This window comes from Aedes aegypti, chromosome 3 (assembly GCF_002204515.2).
Source record: "Aedes aegypti strain LVP_AGWG chromosome 3, AaegL5.0 Primary Assembly, whole genome shotgun sequence".
In the NCBI taxonomy this organism is placed as follows: domain Eukaryota; kingdom Metazoa; phylum Arthropoda; class Insecta; order Diptera; family Culicidae; genus Aedes; species Aedes aegypti.
The window spans coordinates 147659860-147680028 of NC_035109.1; the positions used below are offsets into that span (position 1 = coordinate 147659860).

The 20169-nt window shown below is 42.5% G+C and overlaps 1 protein-coding gene across 7 annotated transcripts in view; it reads right to left on the reverse strand.

The window, feature by feature from the left end:
• The window catches only part of LOC110679431, a 493829-nt gene that overhangs the window by 13840 nt on the left and 459820 nt on the right, over positions 1–20169 (reverse strand). For all 7 annotated transcript variants that reach the window (XM_021853987.1, XM_021853986.1, XM_021853985.1 and 4 more), the window contains exon 3: positions 2291–2551. In XM_021853987.1, coding sequence (XP_021709679.1) covers positions 2291–2551 — 261 coding nt within the window. The remainder of the gene's footprint in view (positions 1–2290; positions 2552–20169) is intronic.

The window sequence follows — 20169 nt, forward strand, 5'->3', positions numbered from 1 at the left end:
GACATTCCCTCAATATTCAATACGAGCTATCAATAGTTTTCTTTATTATAAAGGTAAATTTCTGATCCATTGGTGCCAAAATTATTACAATTGTTCAATGAGAATGTCTTTTCAAAAGCATTCTGAATATGTCGCAATTTTGTTACATGTGATAATTTTCCTAATCAAAGTATTCCCTTAAAATATGGAACATCAAAGGTGCTGTTGGAAATGCCACTGTATTTTACAATCGTTGTGAAATGTTGAGCACTCACCCCGACGGCACTGCGAGTACAATGTCAAATTGTTGAGTCATAAATTATTCATGACAAATGAAATTTTGTATGAAGCTGTGAAATTTATTTAGAAGTCGGAAATATTTCTCTTTTTACTTTTTTCCATTAATTTGATGACCCTGAAAAGGGCCGATGGCTTTGTTAGCTAAATTTAGGCAAGTTATTTGCTTATACGACGAACCAGCTGAATGTTGCGTGGCTGGAAACGTTGCTCTCTCTTGAAATCTTGAGCGGTTTCACTAGTCCAACGCTCGATTAGCAGCTCCTCGGACCAGCAACTCAGGTGGCTTCTGGTATTTGTTCCTAACGGGATTGCTTCTTAACCACCAATGCTGATTTTATCACGAGTCGAAATCTTGAAGCGTGGGTCAACAGCTCCTCGGCCGATGAAATTTGCGGCGGCGATGACGATGGCTGGGTAAACGCAAACAAGCGGTGAACAACAAAGCGAAAATGACTCGCCTGACCGTGTTCACAGTTCGACCGCAAATTCTCCTGTGAACTGCTTCCTCTTCTTCTTCTTCTTGGCGGCGGCGGCAGCGGTGATGGCTTTGGCTTCGGACGGCATCTTCTCTCGCTCGCTCGACAGATTGATTTAAGCGAAAAAAGACAAACGGGGGCGTCCTTCGCTATCGATGTCTGTGCCTGAGAGGCACGCCCGGTCAGAGCAAGCCGATCTGTTGCCTGCTGAGATGCGAGCCAATCGGAGAGTTAAAAGCAAATGACGTCAAATTTTCTCTAGCACCCCTATTTATAGATTTGATTGAAATCAACGTTCTCTTTTTAAACAGTTATTATACTATTTGGACTGGTATGCGGGATTCAGTAAGTAAACGACATGAAACTTCGATGTCTTGTCTTTCGATTGAGGTGCTAATCAAGAAATTTCGTTGAGCCAGCGAAAAGTTATAAACGTTTAAAATATTTCATGCCAACGTAACGCTGTTGGTTTGGAAATCACAATTTCACTCCTGTATAGAGAAGAAAGAAGTAGTTCTACGTCAAAAGTTCACTGTTATTACAGCTTATTGTTACCACTATGGTAATGAGCTGTAGTGTTTACTTCGCCTCAGATCAACGGTGACGATAATGACTATGCTAAGGCTAACAACAGCTTCCCACCATACTATGCACTCAATCTGCCTCGTTTCCTAATTGCAATTATAATCATTGCCCATAAACGCCGTTATGAGATGAGTGACTTTGACTTGGGACAAAATGCATTTGATGCAAGCTGGATCACCGGCGATGTCCGGAGAACCGATAAAAAGCTTTCATTGACGTTCAGGGCGACATTGACTTAGTTACCGTCGTTAAAAGCCAACTTTACGATTATCATCTCATAGGCGTTGGGGCAGTTTGTATGCTTCGATTAACCCTTTGTCTGTGTTATAGGGTATATAACACCCTATAGTAATTTGAAGGGCTGTAACATTTTTGTTAGTGAACTGATTTGTGAAATTTTACGTTTGATGTCTGCTTAGTTCATCAAACTGCTACTAGGTGACACTGACGTGCTTCACATATTTTGAACTTATTTTCTTCTTTTTCTTAGCATAACGTCCTCACTGGGGTAGAGCCTGCTTCTCAGCTTAGTGTTCAATTAGCACTTCAACAGTTATAAACTGAGGGCTTTCTTTGCCAAAGCTGCTATTTTCGCATTCGTATATCGTGTGGCAGGTACGATGCCCAGGGAAGTCTAGGAAATTTCCATTACGATGAGAACCTGGACCGACCGGGAATCGAACCCAGACATCATCAGCATGGATTCTAACCACTAGGCTAAGCATGGTCGCATTCCACTTGTGTACTTCCTTTAAATTTTTAGTAAAACTTCATCAAACTTTCTTTCAAAACAGCAAAAAAAAAGGAACGCCACGAGCTTATCACCATTCAAAATTAAGGTCCATATGGCCCTTAGGTACAGACTACGAAACTTTTTTTTAGCACAGACATAAGGTTAAATGCTACATGGTAGGGTCAGTAGGTTCCAAGAACCGTTCGAGTTCACTTACCGTCGACCTGGGTCAGACAGCTGGTGTACGCCGGGGGACACTCGAGCACGTATTTGTCCAGCTCGTTCCGATCCCGTTCGAAGTCCTCACAGGTGGTCACAATGTTTGGCAGGCTGCCAAGTGGCCGGGGATGCCGAGAGGAGGACGATTCGTCTGCTGCCTGGGCCAGAGATAACCGGAAGGGGGCATCCGCTCCCTCGCCGCAAACGTAACATCTCCGGGCTTGTGGCGTGGTGGCTAGCGATGGATCGACGGCCAGTGCTGTAAAGAGGAACAAACAACGGAAAGGTAATGGGTAATGTGGACGGTTAAAACCGAAGACAATTAGAATAATGTTTTGGCCGGGTGGTGCACCCGTAGGAGTAATCAAGTGAATCATTAATCTTAGGCTAATAAGCCGAATGGAAGTTTTAACAACTATCGAAAAACTAAACTTATTCCAGCCCCTTTTCTAAAAAGGGAATTAAAAATCATTATGAACTTACTTCATGGAACGGATCTAGAGTTCGTTTTCTTTCTTTTTATCTCGATGTTAACCATTGTCAGTGCAAGATTCGAGGCAATAAAAATGGAACTGTTCAGAAAAGGCGTTATGGATGTTCCTGTCGGTTGCCATATCTTAGATTTCCATAAGGGATCAAGCCCACACATGATACGCCCATGTGCGGGAGACAGTCGATATGTGATTGCTAATGGTTTTATGTGCGAAATAAAACGTCGGTGACAATTAGACAATTAGTTTGTAGTCACGTTTGGAGCGAATGCTGAATTCATGGATGAAGATGGGAACCGCTCCGGAGGGATACAATAAAGTGGGAAACGGTGCAGCCAAGAGGACTTCCAACAGAAACAGGTTCATTGCCAACGGCGCGGCGGAGAAGAGGATACTCGGTTGGACCGTTGCCAAACTGAAACTCATGCATTCCTCTGCACATTTATAGATCTGCAAACAATATTGGAGGAAAACAAAACGAAACGAACTAATGTGCGCCGGATGGAGATTTTAAATTAATTTATTATTCGAACCAGACTGGGGACTGTGCGATATTTGGATGGGGGTAGGGTGGGGGAGGCCAATTTATGTTATGACTGGCTCCTCTCGAACATAATTCACGTGATTGATGAGGTTGCGCCTGTCAGTAGAAGTGTTGATTGGTGCCAACACTAGGAACTGAGCGAACGATGAGCAGATTGTTTTTAATTTTTGGGCGCCACTGGAGTGCACATCCGACAATACAGACTGTCATCGTTCAATTAATGTGAGGTTCGAAGTTGAGGATATGATCGATTATAGAAATATATTAATAGTAAGTTTAAAGTAAAAATTAAACTTTTATACTTCTACACATTCTACGTCAGATTTGGCTATAGATCATTTTTTTACTCTTTTTTTGGGTATTACGTCCCCACTAGAGCAAAACTTTATCCTCTGAGCAGCAAAACAGCTTGCCGAGAAACCAACAGCTGTAGATTTCGATAATATTCAATATCGAGTATTAATACCTAATTTTGTCAAACTCTGCGTCAAACAATCGACTTTTGTCAAGTTCAAGGACAGACACCATTCAAACAACCTATTCCATTTGTTCTAGATAAGTTCCCTTCAAAGTTTCCATGAGAAAAAAAAAAAAATCCCTCAACTAGGTAACCAGTATTGAAGGAAATCGCCTGGGATATTCAATTTTGTGATTCAATAAAATTTACTTACGAAACCACCAAACGTTAGAGTTTTGAGTTTTAAAATAGAGTGAATATCATATTCTTTTCTAAACTTGGAATCCTATCACAGTAGTTGATCAACTTCAACCCGGTTATCATTGATTACAATTTTCATTTTCAATAATTGTTTAGTTTATCATTACAACTTTGTGTCAGACTTTTCATTACATAGTTCGACAAATATCATATCAGTACCGTAAAATGGGGTAACATTGTCGCTAATAGTAAGAAGTTCAAAGCAACATACGTCAATGGAATATTTTCAATACATGGATGGTGTTTTCTTATGTTCATGCGCTTATAAAAATTAATGCTTATGTAATAAATAAGTTTTCTTTATACATACATTTTTCAACTTTTTGAAATATTCATCTCCACTATTATTGGTGACACTGCTAAAGATTCATGTCCTCAAATGATTTTTAAAACTGATATAAGCAAGGAAAAAGCGGTTTTTACTAAAAATGACAACACCTATGACGATTTCACTGTCAAAGTTTTATAATTATTTTCAATTCAGCAAAATTAGTATAAGCATAAACATGTATACTGTAAATACTGTATACTAGTCACGAGCGTTGGGTGCCAATAGGTACTTGTTTTAAAAATATAACACTTGGTTCATTTGCACATTCAAATAAAATTATTAATAAATATCTTGAAAACTGTCAATGTTACCCCGGAATACTGTACAGGTTTTAAAAATAGTTAGTAGGCAAATGTTTCGGAAAATAATCATCGATATAACCACTCAAGGATTCTGGGTAAAACGTTTACCGAAATCGATTCCCAAATTTAAGTATGTGCAATGCATTGAAAATTCTATATGTAGTATGTTCAATGCATTGATCCTCTATCTAGGTAACCTTAAGGACTCAGTTTTTGCTACTTTCGGTAAACGCAAGTTTGCGTGTCATGCCTTATGCACGGGTGGTAGACTTTGCGGCAAGTGTGCCACATAAAGGAACTTGTTCGCTAACGATGATTGATGATTGATGTTGTACATGCTCTTAGTAATTCAACGAAGCAAGTGCATGACGGGTCACCATAGTAGCATGTCCGAAAGAACTTGAAACTATTGAGAACCAGAGCTACAGGTCCAAAGCCCTGATAAAGGTGGATGGTTGTGATGGCTATGACCGTGGTCATCATGTAAAGAACAAGCAGACAATGCTGTATCATGTCAGCACTGAGGAGGCAGCCCCTCTAGCACGATGTAGGTAGCGCAACCCTGGTTAGGTGGCCTATCGAAGACTCTTCACCAACCAAGAAAGGCAAAAGTAGAGCAAACGGATTTATTTTACGGCAGCACACCCGGCAACGAATAAAGGACAACGATTGGAAAGTTGGATCTTGGAACGTGAGAACTTTGAATGAACCCGCGCGTGTTGGGCTCCTGGCTCGTGAACTGCGGAATGTCGGCGTGAACGTGGCAGCTATCTAGGAAATACGGTGGCCGAGAACCGGAGAACGCGAATTCCAAGCGGTGGACCCCATCGCCAACACTTCATTCAAGTACCACATCTACTACAGCGGTAACGACAGAGCAGAACGTGGAGTTGGCTTCATAATGATTGGGAAGCAGATGAATAATTCGGTGGAAACCGGTAAGCGATCGAATCTGTGTGTTGAGAATGAGGGGCAAGTTCTTCAACTACAGCCTGATCAGCATATATGCGCCAACGAACTATAAGCCCTATGACATGAAGTATGAGTTCTATGAGAGCCTCGATAAGGCCAACGGAGAGTACTCAACACAAGATGTCAAGATAGTCATCGGCGACGCAAATGCGCAGATCGGGAAAGAAGATTTCTTCCAACCCGTCATTGGAACGGAAAGCCTTCATTCCGATACCAATGATAATGGCCTGCGGCTAGTGACCTTCGCTGCTGCTAGAGGGATGGCAATCAGCAGTACCTACTTCGCACGAAAGAATATCCGCAAACACACCTGGCGACACCCGAGTGGCGATACTTACCTGCTCCCAAAAAGACCACGTGCTGGTTGATGGGCGACATTTATCAGATGTCATTGATGTCAGGACCTTCCGAGGCCCTAATATCGACTCAGATCATTATCTCGTTGTAGCTGAAATTCGGGCGCGGTTATCCAGCGTCACGAGTTCCACAACAATCAGAACGCTGCGCTTCAATATACAACGCTTGTCGACTGATGGGGTAGCTGCGCAATACCGTCAGCAACTAGACGAGCATTTGGGAAGAATCAACGTTGCTGGAGACGTCGACAGCCTGTGGGACCCTATCCACGAAGCTGTGACAACAACGGCGCGAGAAGTGATCGGCACTGGTCAACGTCGAAGACAAAACGGCTGGTTCGATGAAGAGTGCCAGAGGGTGACAGACATGAAGAATGTCGCCAGAAGCCGTATGCTTGTGGCCAGTACCCGACAGAACAGAGAGCGATACAGGGCAACGAGAGCCGAAGAAAAGCGAATCCACCGCATAAAGAAAAGGCAGCATGAAGAAAGTGTGGTAGCTGACGCTCAAGAAAGCATGAACCGGAATGATATGCGGAGATTCTATGCAACGGTCAATGGTGCGCGACAGAATACCGTACCAGTGCCCACCACATGCAATGATCGAGAAGGTAATTTGCTGACCGATAAAACGGCGGTGGCTGCCAGGTGGAAGGAGCACTTTCAACAATTGTTGAACGGTGAGAATGGAAATGTAGCGAGGAACAGGATGAACATAGATTATGACTATCAAGCTGTGGACCCACTAACCATAGGAGAAGTTAAAAAGGCTATCAGCGAGTTGAAGAACTGTAAGGCTGCTAGGAAGGACGAGATCCCGGTCGAGCTTCTCAAGTACGGAAGCGAGCAGCTTTACCAGTCGATCCACCGAGTACTTCTGAAAGTATGGGAGGACGAAGAATTGCCCACCGGCTGGTTGGATGGCCTCATCCGCCCTATCTACAAGAAAGGGCACAGACTGGAGTGTGCCAATTACAGAGGAATTACCCTGCTGAATTCGGCGTACAAAATTCAGTCGCGCATCCTGTTTAACAGACTGAGACCGCTCGAAGAGTTCTTTGTCGGCGAATACCAAGCTGGTTTTCGTGAGGGCCGTTCGACAATGGACCAGATGTTTAGCTTGCGAATGATCCTAGACAAATTCCGGGAGTATAACTTGCAGAGTCACCATCTGTTTATTGATTTCAAGGTGGCGTACGACTCAGTGAAAAGAAATGAACTTTGGCAGATAATGTCTGAAAATGGTTTTCCGGCGAAACTAATTAGGCTGATACGTGCTACGCTGGATGGTTCGAAATCAAGTGTTCGGATCGCAGACGAGGTGTCAACCTCGTTCGTGACGTTAGACGGATTGAAGCAGGGAGACGCACTTTCGAATTTACTGTTCAACATTGCACTCGAGGGTGCTATTAGGAGATCTGGCGTGCAGAGAAATGGCACTATTATCACAAGGTAGCACATACTCCTTGGCTTTGCGGACGATATAGATCTAATTGGAATCGATCGCAGTTCAGTGAAAGAGGCCTTCGTGTCTCTGAAGAGGGAGACAGCGAGGATAGGCCTGACCATTAATTCTACCAAAACGAAATACATGGTTGCAGGTAGAGATAGAAGAGGCATGGTGGAGTAGGTGCTGAAGTAGTGTTCGATGGGGATGTGTTTGAAGTTGTTGAAGAATTTGTTTACCTTGGAACACTTGTGACATGTGAGAACGACGTTTCCCGCGAAGTGAAAAGACGTGTTACGGCTGCGAATAGGGCCTTTTACGGAGCTATATCCAAATGGGCATTAAATTTCAAAATGATGCTTCCTGCAGCATATTCAGAGCCATTAGATGCACTGAACACTCTATAGTAGGTTCTAGGTGCTCTGGGAAGAGTTACCACCCAGACAACCTGAAGTCGCACAACAATTCACATAAAAAGTCGTTTACTTGTGCGAATCACATCACACCCGCATAACATGGTGACTGAAATCGTTTGGTTGATGAATTTACTCGCATAGAACGCTTTTTTTTGCATTGTGTTTCGTCCTGTATAAACGTATGCAGGAGGTCGAATCAATCCGTAGCAGCTGTCAAATCAACTTTAAAATAAAATCGTGATAAAATCGGTACACTCGCATTGTATGTCAAATTTCATCATATAAATTACACTGCGGAACACGTTTTTGTCTCAAGCATCAAAATACCACTATTTACTTAATTAAAGATTGTTAAGGATTGCTGAATTCATTGCCGTTTTCAGAAATATCATAGCACGTCTGGTTTTTGAGATATTCTCGGTTGAAAATGCAAAATTTTATTATATCAGCTAACTTGCATGCAAGTTTACCAGCTTGTATGGCAATTTATTTGCTTAATTTGCCACAGAAATCAAACTTCATGTATTAAAAAATACTTATCATAAGAGTTCATAATATTGTCGGTGCTCAGAAGTTATTTTTTGATGCTTTAGAAAAGTATTGTATTTTGCCATATAAGAAAAACGAAAAATTTTGTATGGAGACTGCAAGCATGTTGAAAAAATCGATTGAATTTAAATTTAATCGTTCAATTTCAACCAAATTATATTTAAAATGGAAGTTCAAGTGCTACTATGCATGCTTGGTGGATAAGATTACAAAAAAGTTTGATGTAGCTAAAAATTGTGACATGCTGGAGCATTTCTGAGAGCGACCCCAAATCTACTGCATCTGAGAGATTGAGCGACCCCAAATCTACTGCAGACAGATTATTTGGTTCTTGAGACACGCAAAAATGTAATTTTTTTACGCTGTGTTATGTACATATATCGCCTCCACTTTTGTACGCATAATGACTTTTGACGACATCTTATACGGAATCTTTGCAAATATATGCATCACATAACGTAAAATGTGATTTCGTTATTTATACATTCTGGTTGTCTGGGCAGTTAGGAACATATCCGGAATCATATCAATATGGGTATTGAAGCTACTGACCAAATTTTCCGTCGATTGCTTCCAGATGCATCCAATTTCATCCATTATTCATAAAGTTATGAGAATTTGAATTATGGCAAAAGTTTGCCTATCCCCTGTAGTATAAATTTTGGATTATTTAAAACAGTCAATCGCTTAACTTTCATAGTATCTACTGGAGAAGAAGTGTTAGACATAATGCTCAGCTTGAACAGAATCAGTCACGAGTTGATAACTATGTCACAGTCACATGATTAGTTCGTTATCCTGTTTGACCATTTCGTTAAGGGCATTTGGAAACGATTCCGTATAACTATCGGTTTTCTTCATTAGCATTTTAGTTTGCATTGCGATGTTGACCAAAAATTTTGCTTTTAGCTTTAAACCGTTATGAAACTATTTGTTCAGTAACAAACACGTCCCTATCAGTTTTGTTTTAAAAAGATTATCATGTGAATGGGATCTATTGGACACAAAAGGTTTCATGCTTATTGACTATGTCAGACGGCTGCAACTGGCGTATGACCAGAACCGGTGCTTCTACCCTACAGATATACTCTGTTATCTGTTACTAGTCTAAAAACGCCCAAAATATAGAAACATAGACTTTGAAATACTCGGTCAGCTATAGCGATAAACTGAAATACGGACAGGGAATTGGGAGGAGATTCGTTTTAATTTCCACTCAGATTGAAACTGACACTCTCTGGTTGTTGCAATTGTGGCAGTTACGAAACATATTCCCAAGCCAGATTCGTCATGGTTTGAACTACAACTGATGCGCGAGTGATGTCTGCTCGTCCGTTAGTCAGTTGGTTGTGAGTGAGAGATGTGGCGCCATTATTCGCTTCCCAAAGCGACGACGACGGTATTCGTGAGAAAAAGAGAGCCATAGGATAGGGCTTCTACTGCTGGCTGGTGGCGGATGTATACGGACTATAGGTGGGGTGTCCCTTTTAGGCTTTCCACCGGCATCCGCCAGAGGCGAGCCATGCAGGAAAATGTGCTGACAGGTTGTCTTCTGCTGTTTCAGCACGATTTTGTGCTAGGTGTAGGTAGGCTAGTGGATACCCGATCAAAAAATAATGAACGATAGTCGAGCTTTGAAAATAGGAAATGTTTTCTACTTCCTTTATTAATATCATTTCGAATATTACATTCATTACCTATATCTTTTAGGGATGATACACAAATTATGTCACGCTAAATTCCAACGGAGGTGGTCACGTTTTTTGTATGAGCCCTCCGAAAATGTTGTAAGGCTTGTCACACTTGGCTTGACCCCCTCCCCCCTTAGAGCGTGATATAATTTGTGCATGAACCCTTATCCAAATTGACATTTGTGTCTATGAACTTCAGGCTTTTCTAAATACCAATCGGCTGGTAAGCCGTAACAGTGGCAACAACCCTAGCTATGCAGTTCTCATATAAAGTTTTAGATTGGTAGTTCAAAAATCAACCTTCACCTGATATAACTTTTGAATATAAGCTCTGCCCGGGCTCACCAACATACAAACGTGAAACAACGACATGGTGGAAGGCTAGGATGGACAGCGGTGCATATTTTGTTGCAGACAGCGAACCTTCCCATTGATAGGAAGGACTTGAAAGGGCAACGAGGCTGGAGGTGAACGAAGGAACTCTGTCCCGTTGACGATGGAAGGCTGCTCTGTTTGTGTACCATCAACACGTCAACTGTTTTGATAGGATTAAACTTTACATTTTACCGGTGGAGCGTTACGAAACGTAGTATCAGAACCAGCTTCAGCAATCAGTGGAAGGATGCTGTCGTCAGTTGAACTATAGTGGTCTGTGAGCGAGCGATTGTTTCTACGTTTAGCTCATGGAATTTGTGCAAAAATGTAGCTATTCACTAGTGTATTGGCGGTGATGATTTATTGTTCGACTTCAGAAGTCTTATTTCATGTTTTAATTTACAATCATTTCTTTGACCTAATGAAAAGTATAAATAACCAGGTATCGTTATTACTAAATTACGAATTACAAAATAAAATGGATTATACTATTTTTTCCCTCATCTGTAGAGCCTTTTAACCACTGCTTCCATTATTTAGGAATATTGTGGTATGACCCATATTTTATTTGGTGCTCATCAAATATCCTTTCACAATTGAGATGTGATAGACATTGGTTGATGTGTCACACTGTCCCAACTGGGCACAACTCGTTTTATAAAGTCTATTACCCTATTAGGACTACCTTGCCAAATTTCCAAGGGCTCCAATAACCCTTTTCCAAATGTTAACGTTCTTTGATTAAGCAATGCTCCGCAGTTGCAGAGTAAATGCTCAGCAGTTTCGTCTTCAGCTTGACAAAAACGACACTCAGAGGATTGTATTTTTCCTATATTTTTAAGATGATACCTACTTGGGCAGTGACCGGTCATCAGGCCAGTTATTACCCTAAGATTTCCTTTATAAGATTCAGTATAGCCCGGGCTTTAGCTAGACTGGGTTTTATGAATCTTTTCGCTTGCTTGGATGTATCCGTGGCGTTCTAATTGGATTCTACCATGGACATTTCCCAATTTTTCAGTTTCATCCTGAGAGTGCACTCAGGAATACCACAGAACGGTTCAGGGCCTACAAAGCTCGAAGCTGCACCCTGTCTTGCTAGATTGTCGGCGATTTCATTCCCCTCAATTCCACAATGGCCGGGCACCCAGTACAATGTAACTTCGTTCCTACTGGCCAATTGCTTCAAAGAAAGAATGCATTCCCACACTAACTTTGATCTACATGTGAATGCCTTTAGCTCTCAGTTAATAACTGTGGAAGTGCTCATAAGAACACTAATCTGAGAAGCAGGGTTTGTCCCAGTTGGGACGTAACGCCAGAAAGAAGAAGTGAATGCCTTTAGAGCATTCAAAGCTGCTTGACTGTCTGAGAAAATACAGATCTTTGCAAACCTATAGTTTCTTTTGAGACAAACATTTGTACAGTCAATGATGGCTTGTATTTCAGCTTGGAACACAGTGGGACTGCGCCCCATAGCGATTACCTTGCTGATACCAGGGCCGAAAACTCCAGCTCCGGTATTGTCGCCCATCTTTGACCCGTCGGTATAAAACACAATAGAACCTGCACGTAAACTTGGCCCACCAGAATCCCAAGTATAGCGGCTTGGTTTAACCACTTTAAAGGGAACATCATAGTTGGTCTTCGTTGTCATCCAATCTTCTATTGTTTTGTTATCTGAATTCAAATTGAATTCCTTGATGATTTTCATGTGACCAATCAAATCACCATCTAGTATTTTATTATAACGAATAAACTGCAAGGCATTTTTTGCAGCTTGCAGTTTAATGAATTGATGCAAAGGCAGTATATTAAGAAGGGCATCCAAGGCAACCGATGGTGTACTTTTCATTGCCCCTGTCATTGATATACAAGCAAGTCTCTGCAACTTAGCCAGCTTCTTCTGAGCGGTTACCTCATTTGTCTTGGGCCACCATACCAGTGAAGCATAACTAATTTTTGGTCGGACTATTGCTGAATAAATCCAGTTTACCATATTAGGTCGCAGTCCCCAAGTTTTTCCTAGGGCTTTATTGCAGACCCATAGGGCATTAGTACCCTTACTTATGACCTTGCTCAGATGAGAGTTCCAGTTCAATTTCTTATCCAAAGTAACACCAAGGTGTTTAACTTCTTCCGAAAATTGAATTTGAACTCCATTCAAAGAAGGCTGTATAAGCTTTACCTTTTTCCTTCTGGTAAAAGGCACGATAGTAGTTTTTGAAGGGTTTACGTTTAACCCCTCTTTCCTACACCATTTGAGAGTAATGTTTAACGCAGTTTGCAACCGATCGGAAATCGTGTTATTAAACTTTCCACGAACTAAGATGGCCACATCGTCGGCATATCCAATTACCTCAAAACCTTGATCTATTAAATTTCTAAGGAGTTCGTCTACTACAAGAGACCACAGTAAGGGCGATAACACTCCTCCTTGAGGACATCCCTTCGTAGATCTTATAGATATTTGCGCACCTCCTAGATCAGCAGAAATTGTGCGACCCTTGAGCATGGTCATAACCCATTCGATAACACTTTTATCCAAGCCCCTTGCTTCCATGGCTGAACTCATAGAGCTATAGGATGCATTATCGAATGCTCCTTCAATATCGAGAAAAGCAACCACGGCTATTTCTTTGGCTTCAAGAGATTTCTCGATTTTATTTACCAGCGACTGCAGCGCCGTAATGGTAGATTTACCTGATTGATACGCAAATTGGTATTTACAAAGAGGCATTTCTATTAAACTTGTTGACTTGATGAAGTCATCAATTATTTTTTCCATTGTCTTTAAAAGAACAGAGGAAAGGCTTATAGGTCTAAAGGCTTTGGGAGTTGTTTTATCCTTTCTTCCAGCTTTTGGAATGAAGACAACTCGAACCTTTTGCCACGCTTTTGGAATATATGAAAGCGCAACACTTGCTTTGAATATTTCGGTTAAGAGCGGACAAAGCGTCTCTTTTCCTTGTTGCAGTAAGGCTGGGAAAATATCATCTTTCCCGGCAGATTTGAAAGGCTGAAAAGAACTCAATGCCCATTCGACCCTCGAAGGCATGAAGATTTCACAAGCTTTCTGATAGGCATTTATCGACCATACATGTCTTGCCTCATCTGAGACCTGTTCTTCATCCGAATATGGGATCGATTCAGGGAAATGAGTTCTCATCATTACTTCCAGTGTTTCAGAAGAGTCAACAGTATAACTGCCGTCTTCTTTTTTAAGGCAACCTAGACCATTTGAATGGTCTTTTGAAAGGACTTTGTGCAGCCTTGCAGCTGCAGGAGCGTTGTTGATGGTTTCACATACCCGTCTCCAGTCCTTACGTTTGGCGTGCCTTAGTTCTCTGTTGTATTCTGTTAGGGCTTTTTTGTATCCAACCCAATCTAAAGTGATCTTTGCTCTATTGAACAACCGCCAGGATTATACTATTACCACAATAAAACATATTGTTTCATAATGAATACTAATTTTATATAACAAAAATCATCATAAACTTCAACGGACGGGCTTCGACATGCAGGGCACGATCTTCAATAAATCCAGCCAGTTCATCTGTTTCGCTGACGACGTGGACATTGTCGGAAGAGCGTTCCAGATGGTTGCTGAGCAGTATAGCAGACTGAAACGTAAAGCAGAAAGTGTTGGATTGAAGGTGAATACGTCAATGACGAAGTGTCTGCTTGTGGGAGGAACCGAGCGCGATAGAGCTCGCATTATAGACGTGTGATGATCGCCGCAGAGGAGTTCGAGGAGGAGGATGTTTTTTTTCACTACGGATCATTGGTAATGTCGGATAACAACTGTAGCAAAGACAATCGAAAACGTGTCATTGCCGGAAGTTGTGCTTACTACGAACATCACAAGACCTTGTGGTCTGGAAAACTTCACCTCCGTACTAAGTGTACCATGTGCAAGACGCTGATAAAACCGGTAGTCCTCTATGGGCATTAGACGTGCTCGAAGAGGACCAGGAAGTGCTTAGTGGTTTTTTTAACGCTTCAAACTTCAGAATACTCTGGAATTCATTTATTCAGTAAACATTTAACAGATAACACTGAATCAACAATTTTACGCCGGTTCGTGGCCGCATCTCTCCATCCTCGGTTCTGCCCCACGCTCACCAAATCGATACGCACTTGATCCGCCCACCTAGCTCGCTGCGCTCCACGCCTTCTTGTACCAACCGGCGAACATCATCTTTGCAGGGCTGCTGTCCGACATTCTTGCAACCTGCCCTGCCCATCGTATCCTTCGTGGTTCATCCTTCGAGCTCGTGGTTCATCCTTCGCCGCCACACACCGTTTTCCTGTACACCGCCAAAGATCGCCCTAAGCACCTTTCGTTCGAACATTCCAAGTGCTTGTAGGTCCTCTTCCAGCATGGTCCATGCTTCATGTCCATAGAGGACTACCGGCCTTATGAGCGTTTTGTACATGGTACATTTGGTGCGGATGTGAATCTTTTTTGATCGCAGCTTCTTGTGGAGGCCATAGTAGGCCCCACATCCACTGATGATGCGTCTCCGTATTTCACGACTAACGTTGTTATCAGCCGTTAACAAGGATCCGAGGTAGACGAACTCGTCGATCACCCTGAACGTATTCCTGAGCAGTCCCCGTAACACTGCTTCCCAGGCGGGCTCAGTCGCGCTCGGTTCCGCCTATCAGCATGTACTTTGTTTTTGACGTATTCACCACCAGGCCGACTTCACGCTTCACGTTTCAAGCGGGTGTACAGGTCTCCCACCGTTCCAAATGTTCTGCCGACAATATCCATATCATCCGCGAAGCAAACAAATTGGCTGGATCTTGTGAAAATATTAGCTCGGTTATTGAACCCGGCTCTCCGCATGACACCTTCTAACGCGATGTTGAACAGCAGGCACGAAAGTCCATCACCCTGTCGAAGTCCCCGGCAGAATTCGAATGAACTGGAATGTTCGCCCGAAATTTTCACGCTATTCTGCACATCGTCCATCGTTGCTCTTATTAGCATTGTGAGCTTTCCGGGAAAGCTGTACACGTCCATGATTTTCCATAGCTCTACGCAGTCGATATTATCGTAAGCCGCTTTAAAATTGATGAACAAGTGATGCGTTGGTACTTGGTATGCACGGCATTTCTGGAGGATTCGCCATACAGTGAAGATTTGGTCCGTCGTCGAGCGGCCGTTGATGAAACCAGCTTGATAACTTCCCACAAACTCATTTGCTATTGATGATAGACGACGGAAGATAATCTGAGATATCACTTTGTAGGCGGCATTCAGGATAGCAATCGCACGATAGTTTTCACATTCCAGTTTGTCGCCCTTCTTGTAGATGGGGCATATGACCCCTTGCTTCCACTCCTCCGGCAGCTGTTCCGTTTCCCAGATTCTGACAATCAGCCGAAGCAGGCGGCCAACCGGGCCCATTTTAATGAGTTCAGCTCCAATACTATTCCTACCAGCGGCCTTGTTATTCTTGAGCTGGTTGATGGCATCCTCCGTGCCATTCAGGTGTTCATCGTAGTGCTGCTTCCACCTTTCAATCACCTCACGTCAGTCCGTCAAGATGCTTCCGTCCTTATCCCTACACATTTCAGCTCACGCCACAAAGTCTTTTCGGGATGCGTTAAGCTTCTCGTAGAACTCTCGCGTTGCTTGTGAACAATGAAGCTTTTCGTTTTCTTCACATTCCGCTTCTACCAGGCGGCGCTTTTTGTCCCGGAATAGGCGGGTTTGCTGCTTTCGTTTCCTGTTATATCGCTCCACGTTTTATCGCGTTCCTTGCTGCAGCATTGCAGCCCGCGCTGCATCCTTCTCCTCCAAAACCTGCCTGCATTCTTCGTCGAACCATTCGTTACATGTCCTCCTTTCCACGTACCCGACGATGCTCTCGGCTGCGTTGTTGATGGATGCTTTTATGTTGCTCCAGCAGTCCTCAAGAGGGGCTTTGTCAAGCTCCCCCTCTTCCGGCAACGCTACCTCGAGATGCTGCGCGTATGCGGCGGCGACGTTCGGTTGTGCCAGTCGCGCTAGGTTATACCGAGGCGGGCGTTGATACCGTACATTATTGATGACGGATAGTTTTGGCGCAGTTTCACCATCACTAGATAGTGATCAGAGTCAGTGTTTGCGCCACGATAGGTTCTTACATCGGTTATATCGGAGAAGTACCGTCCATCGATTAAAACGTGGTCGATTTGTGATTCAGTCTGCTGCGGTGATCTCCAGGTGTACCAATACGGGAGGCTGTGCTGGAAGTAGGTGCTGCGAATGGCCATGTTATTCGCGTATCCGTTTCGGATCTATTTATAATTCTGTCAGTCAACCCAATAAAATGAAAACAAAATTTGGTAGAGCAAGATTTGAACCAAGAACCTTCAGATTAAGAGCCACGTACGTACCAATTTATCGTGATGAATAATGGGTGATCGATACGAATGAATTGAAGCAAAGTATACCGCTTTGTGTTGTCGCTCTGGATGTTACGTTTATGAAGAATCAATGACTCCAGAAACCATGGTTTGTCGTCCTGATATCACGACCTAACCAATTTATGAATATCATGACTTGTAAATCATGATGTGGGAATCAGATTTTTATCCGTGTAGATGGTATGATTACCTCTAAAAGTTCGCACCTTCGAACCTGTCCAGCATACCTCCTGCAGCGCTACGAAACCGCGGATCTTCAGTACATCGGAGAGTATGCGTGTGCTTCCGATGAAGTTGAGAGATTTGCAGTTCCACGTACCGAGTTTCCAATCGCTAGTCCATTTTCGTCGCTGTGGTCTTTGCCGATTGTTCCTCTCGTTGACGTTCCTGTGCTGATGTGTTTTTACGGTTGGCTTGCAGGGCCTGACACCAACCCCCTTGATTTCCGGAGGACCATTCCCCCTAAATGTTCGGAGGACCATAGTGCGCAGTTTAGCTTAGCGTCCTTCTCTGGCACTCGGACGATGATCAGCCGCCCCTGACATGGGGAACAGACGCTGTTGTGAGCCGCTCCTAACATGGAGTACAGACGCTCCAGGTTTGCAAAAGCAAAAGCAAACCCCCCCTTCCCTGTCAGTATACGACCAAAGCTCCCACCGGGGTTGGTTACCCGATCTTCCCTAAGGTTACTCGTACTCCGGCCAGTACCGCGAGGAGGTAGGGATAGGAGTTGCTGGGCAAGAGGTTAACGACCACACAATGGGGTCTATTTTATTCATGTAGGTACGCGAGGTACACATGGTAGGGGAAGTGGTGGTAAAATGAACAGGGGTGGTAAAATGAACACCTTGCCTTTTATCGGGAAAAAACAAATTTCGATGAATTTTTATCACGCACGGACAATTTATAGCATAAATCAGAGTGTTCGAGTTGATACGTAGGTCAATTGAAGTAAAAATATCAACGAAAATTAAGATTTTAGAAAACCACGGTTGAAAATTAAAACTGACGTAACTTTAAGCTCGGGAGACGTGAGGTTTTTCAGTGAGGTGAATATCGTTATGATATGAGGTCAAATCTGATACCTTTAGAATTCTTTTTGAATGGGTTACAATCATTAATGAATATATTTTCGGTGGGGAAATAAAAATTTTCAGAAATATTTGTTTCGCTCGCGTTTTTTGCATGATGTTCATTTTACCACCAATAGCTGTTCATTTTACCCACATAGTGCAGGTAAAATGAACAATTACATCGTTTTTAGCTAGCGACAAAAATATGTGAAAATTCAGCAATTTTAGTCTGAATTCGTCTCGTTGCTATAGATAACATCCCTGTTTTTGACGTTGTGGGACAGAACTAAACACATTCCTTGTTTTTCTATCAGAAACAAGATGATTTCCTTAAGGTGATCATTTTACCACCCCTTCCCCTATGCCATGTCCAGCCATTTATCAAACAACTATTGATAATAAGCATAATTGTCGGATACCTTGGGCGTTAACGTGATAAATAGACTGAATTGAGATATTTTTAACTGATTAAGATACAATCACGAGCAATTTAAAATAAAGCAATATAAATTTCTCCCTTAATAAAAAACACTGCTATTTTCGATCGGATCTTCCTCAAACTACATTCTACATGTAACTACATGTAGTTACATTCGGAATTTTGTTTACAATTCATGTGTTGCATTGCGATGTTAGACTTGAGCATCTACTTTAGCGAGAGAATCATCATATTGATTTTATTCAAATAATGACGTTTACCCAAAAATAAATTCCTGGTGTGACGCAGTAAATGCTGAAAATGTAAATCTGAGTGAAATCACAAAACAAATTTCCCTCTTCATCTGTACAAGCCGGTCGCCTCTAAATCATGTATCAAACATTTCCCAGCAAATCCCCAGCGTGAAAACTCCATCGCTTATTTCACACTGACAGGTTCGACAGCAAGGCAAACCGTTTGCCAAACTAGCTGGCGGGTTGTGGTAAATTGCACACCGAACACGTTCATTGGCTGGTTGCACTTTGTTTGTAGAACATTTCGCACGCCTCGAATTCCCGCGTATTCCGGGCGCTGACGGATTGGTGCTAATAATAATCGCAATCAAAATAAACTGCTGCACAACTGCCGGCAATTGCATTGCAACTGCACTTCGCGAGTGTAGTAAAGCAAAATTACGTTGTACGTACCACTTGGATTACGCACAGTGCACAGTGTTCTTTTTCGCTGATTTCGTGCTCGGAATTGAATAGCTCCTAAACTTTTGCTTTTATGAACAAAGTTTGTCAGATAAATGGCTCGGCTCGATAATTTATTCGTCTTAAAGTTAGATAAGAAAACAATTTTTGCCGGAATGAGATTGACGGATAGTGTATTGAGCCTAAGCAAGCGGTTTCTTTTCGCCGGATTGAATGATATTTTTCGGCAATCGAGGACAGAATATCAAATGGTGAGCTCGTTTCATGTCTCTGTTTCAAATATGTTAAGGTGAAGATGAATCGAAGCCAAAGTTCAAACTTTCAAGAGCACGGATCGGGAGAACTAAACATCCGTTTGAGCTGAAAACCTAATCGATTGGTCACCACCAGCTAGTGACCAATCGATTAAGTTTTCAGCTTAAACGGATGTTTGGTTCTCCAGATCCGTGCTCTTGAAAATTTGAACTTTGGCTTCGATTCATCTTCACCTTAAATATAATGGTTTTGTTATCGTGGCAGCGAAAGAACACTGTGCAGTGCAAGCCTCGTCTTGCATCCAACCAACTACTGCAACGACCCAGAGGCAGTTGAAGCGGAAAATGTGTGTAACCAAAGTGCACTGTTAGTATGTGCTTCCAGCCAGCGTGATGATGGTCTGTGGTTTTTCACGATATGTCTATAGGTTAGGCACACAGATTTAGCTACTAATTCTAGCGTGTTCCAAACGTTTCTGGTGCGTTTTGCTATCGGCGCTCGGAAATTGAATTGAAATGTGAGGTCAGCCGTAAAGCTGTTGAGAGTAAAAATGTAACCATTGATTGTTGTACTCCGTAGAGCTGACAGATGACTATCTGGAAGATGAAATCCAATTGACAAACTAAAATGTACAAACGATTGTATATGTTACTGCTTGAATTTGTGTGGAGTGGAGTGTGGAGTTGTGGAGCACTAATTATAAAAACAACATTGCAGAAAACTTACTGAAACTTTCTTATACTCTACACCCATACATAATTGTGCCAAGTGACTCTTGAAAAGTTACTTTCACACCGCCA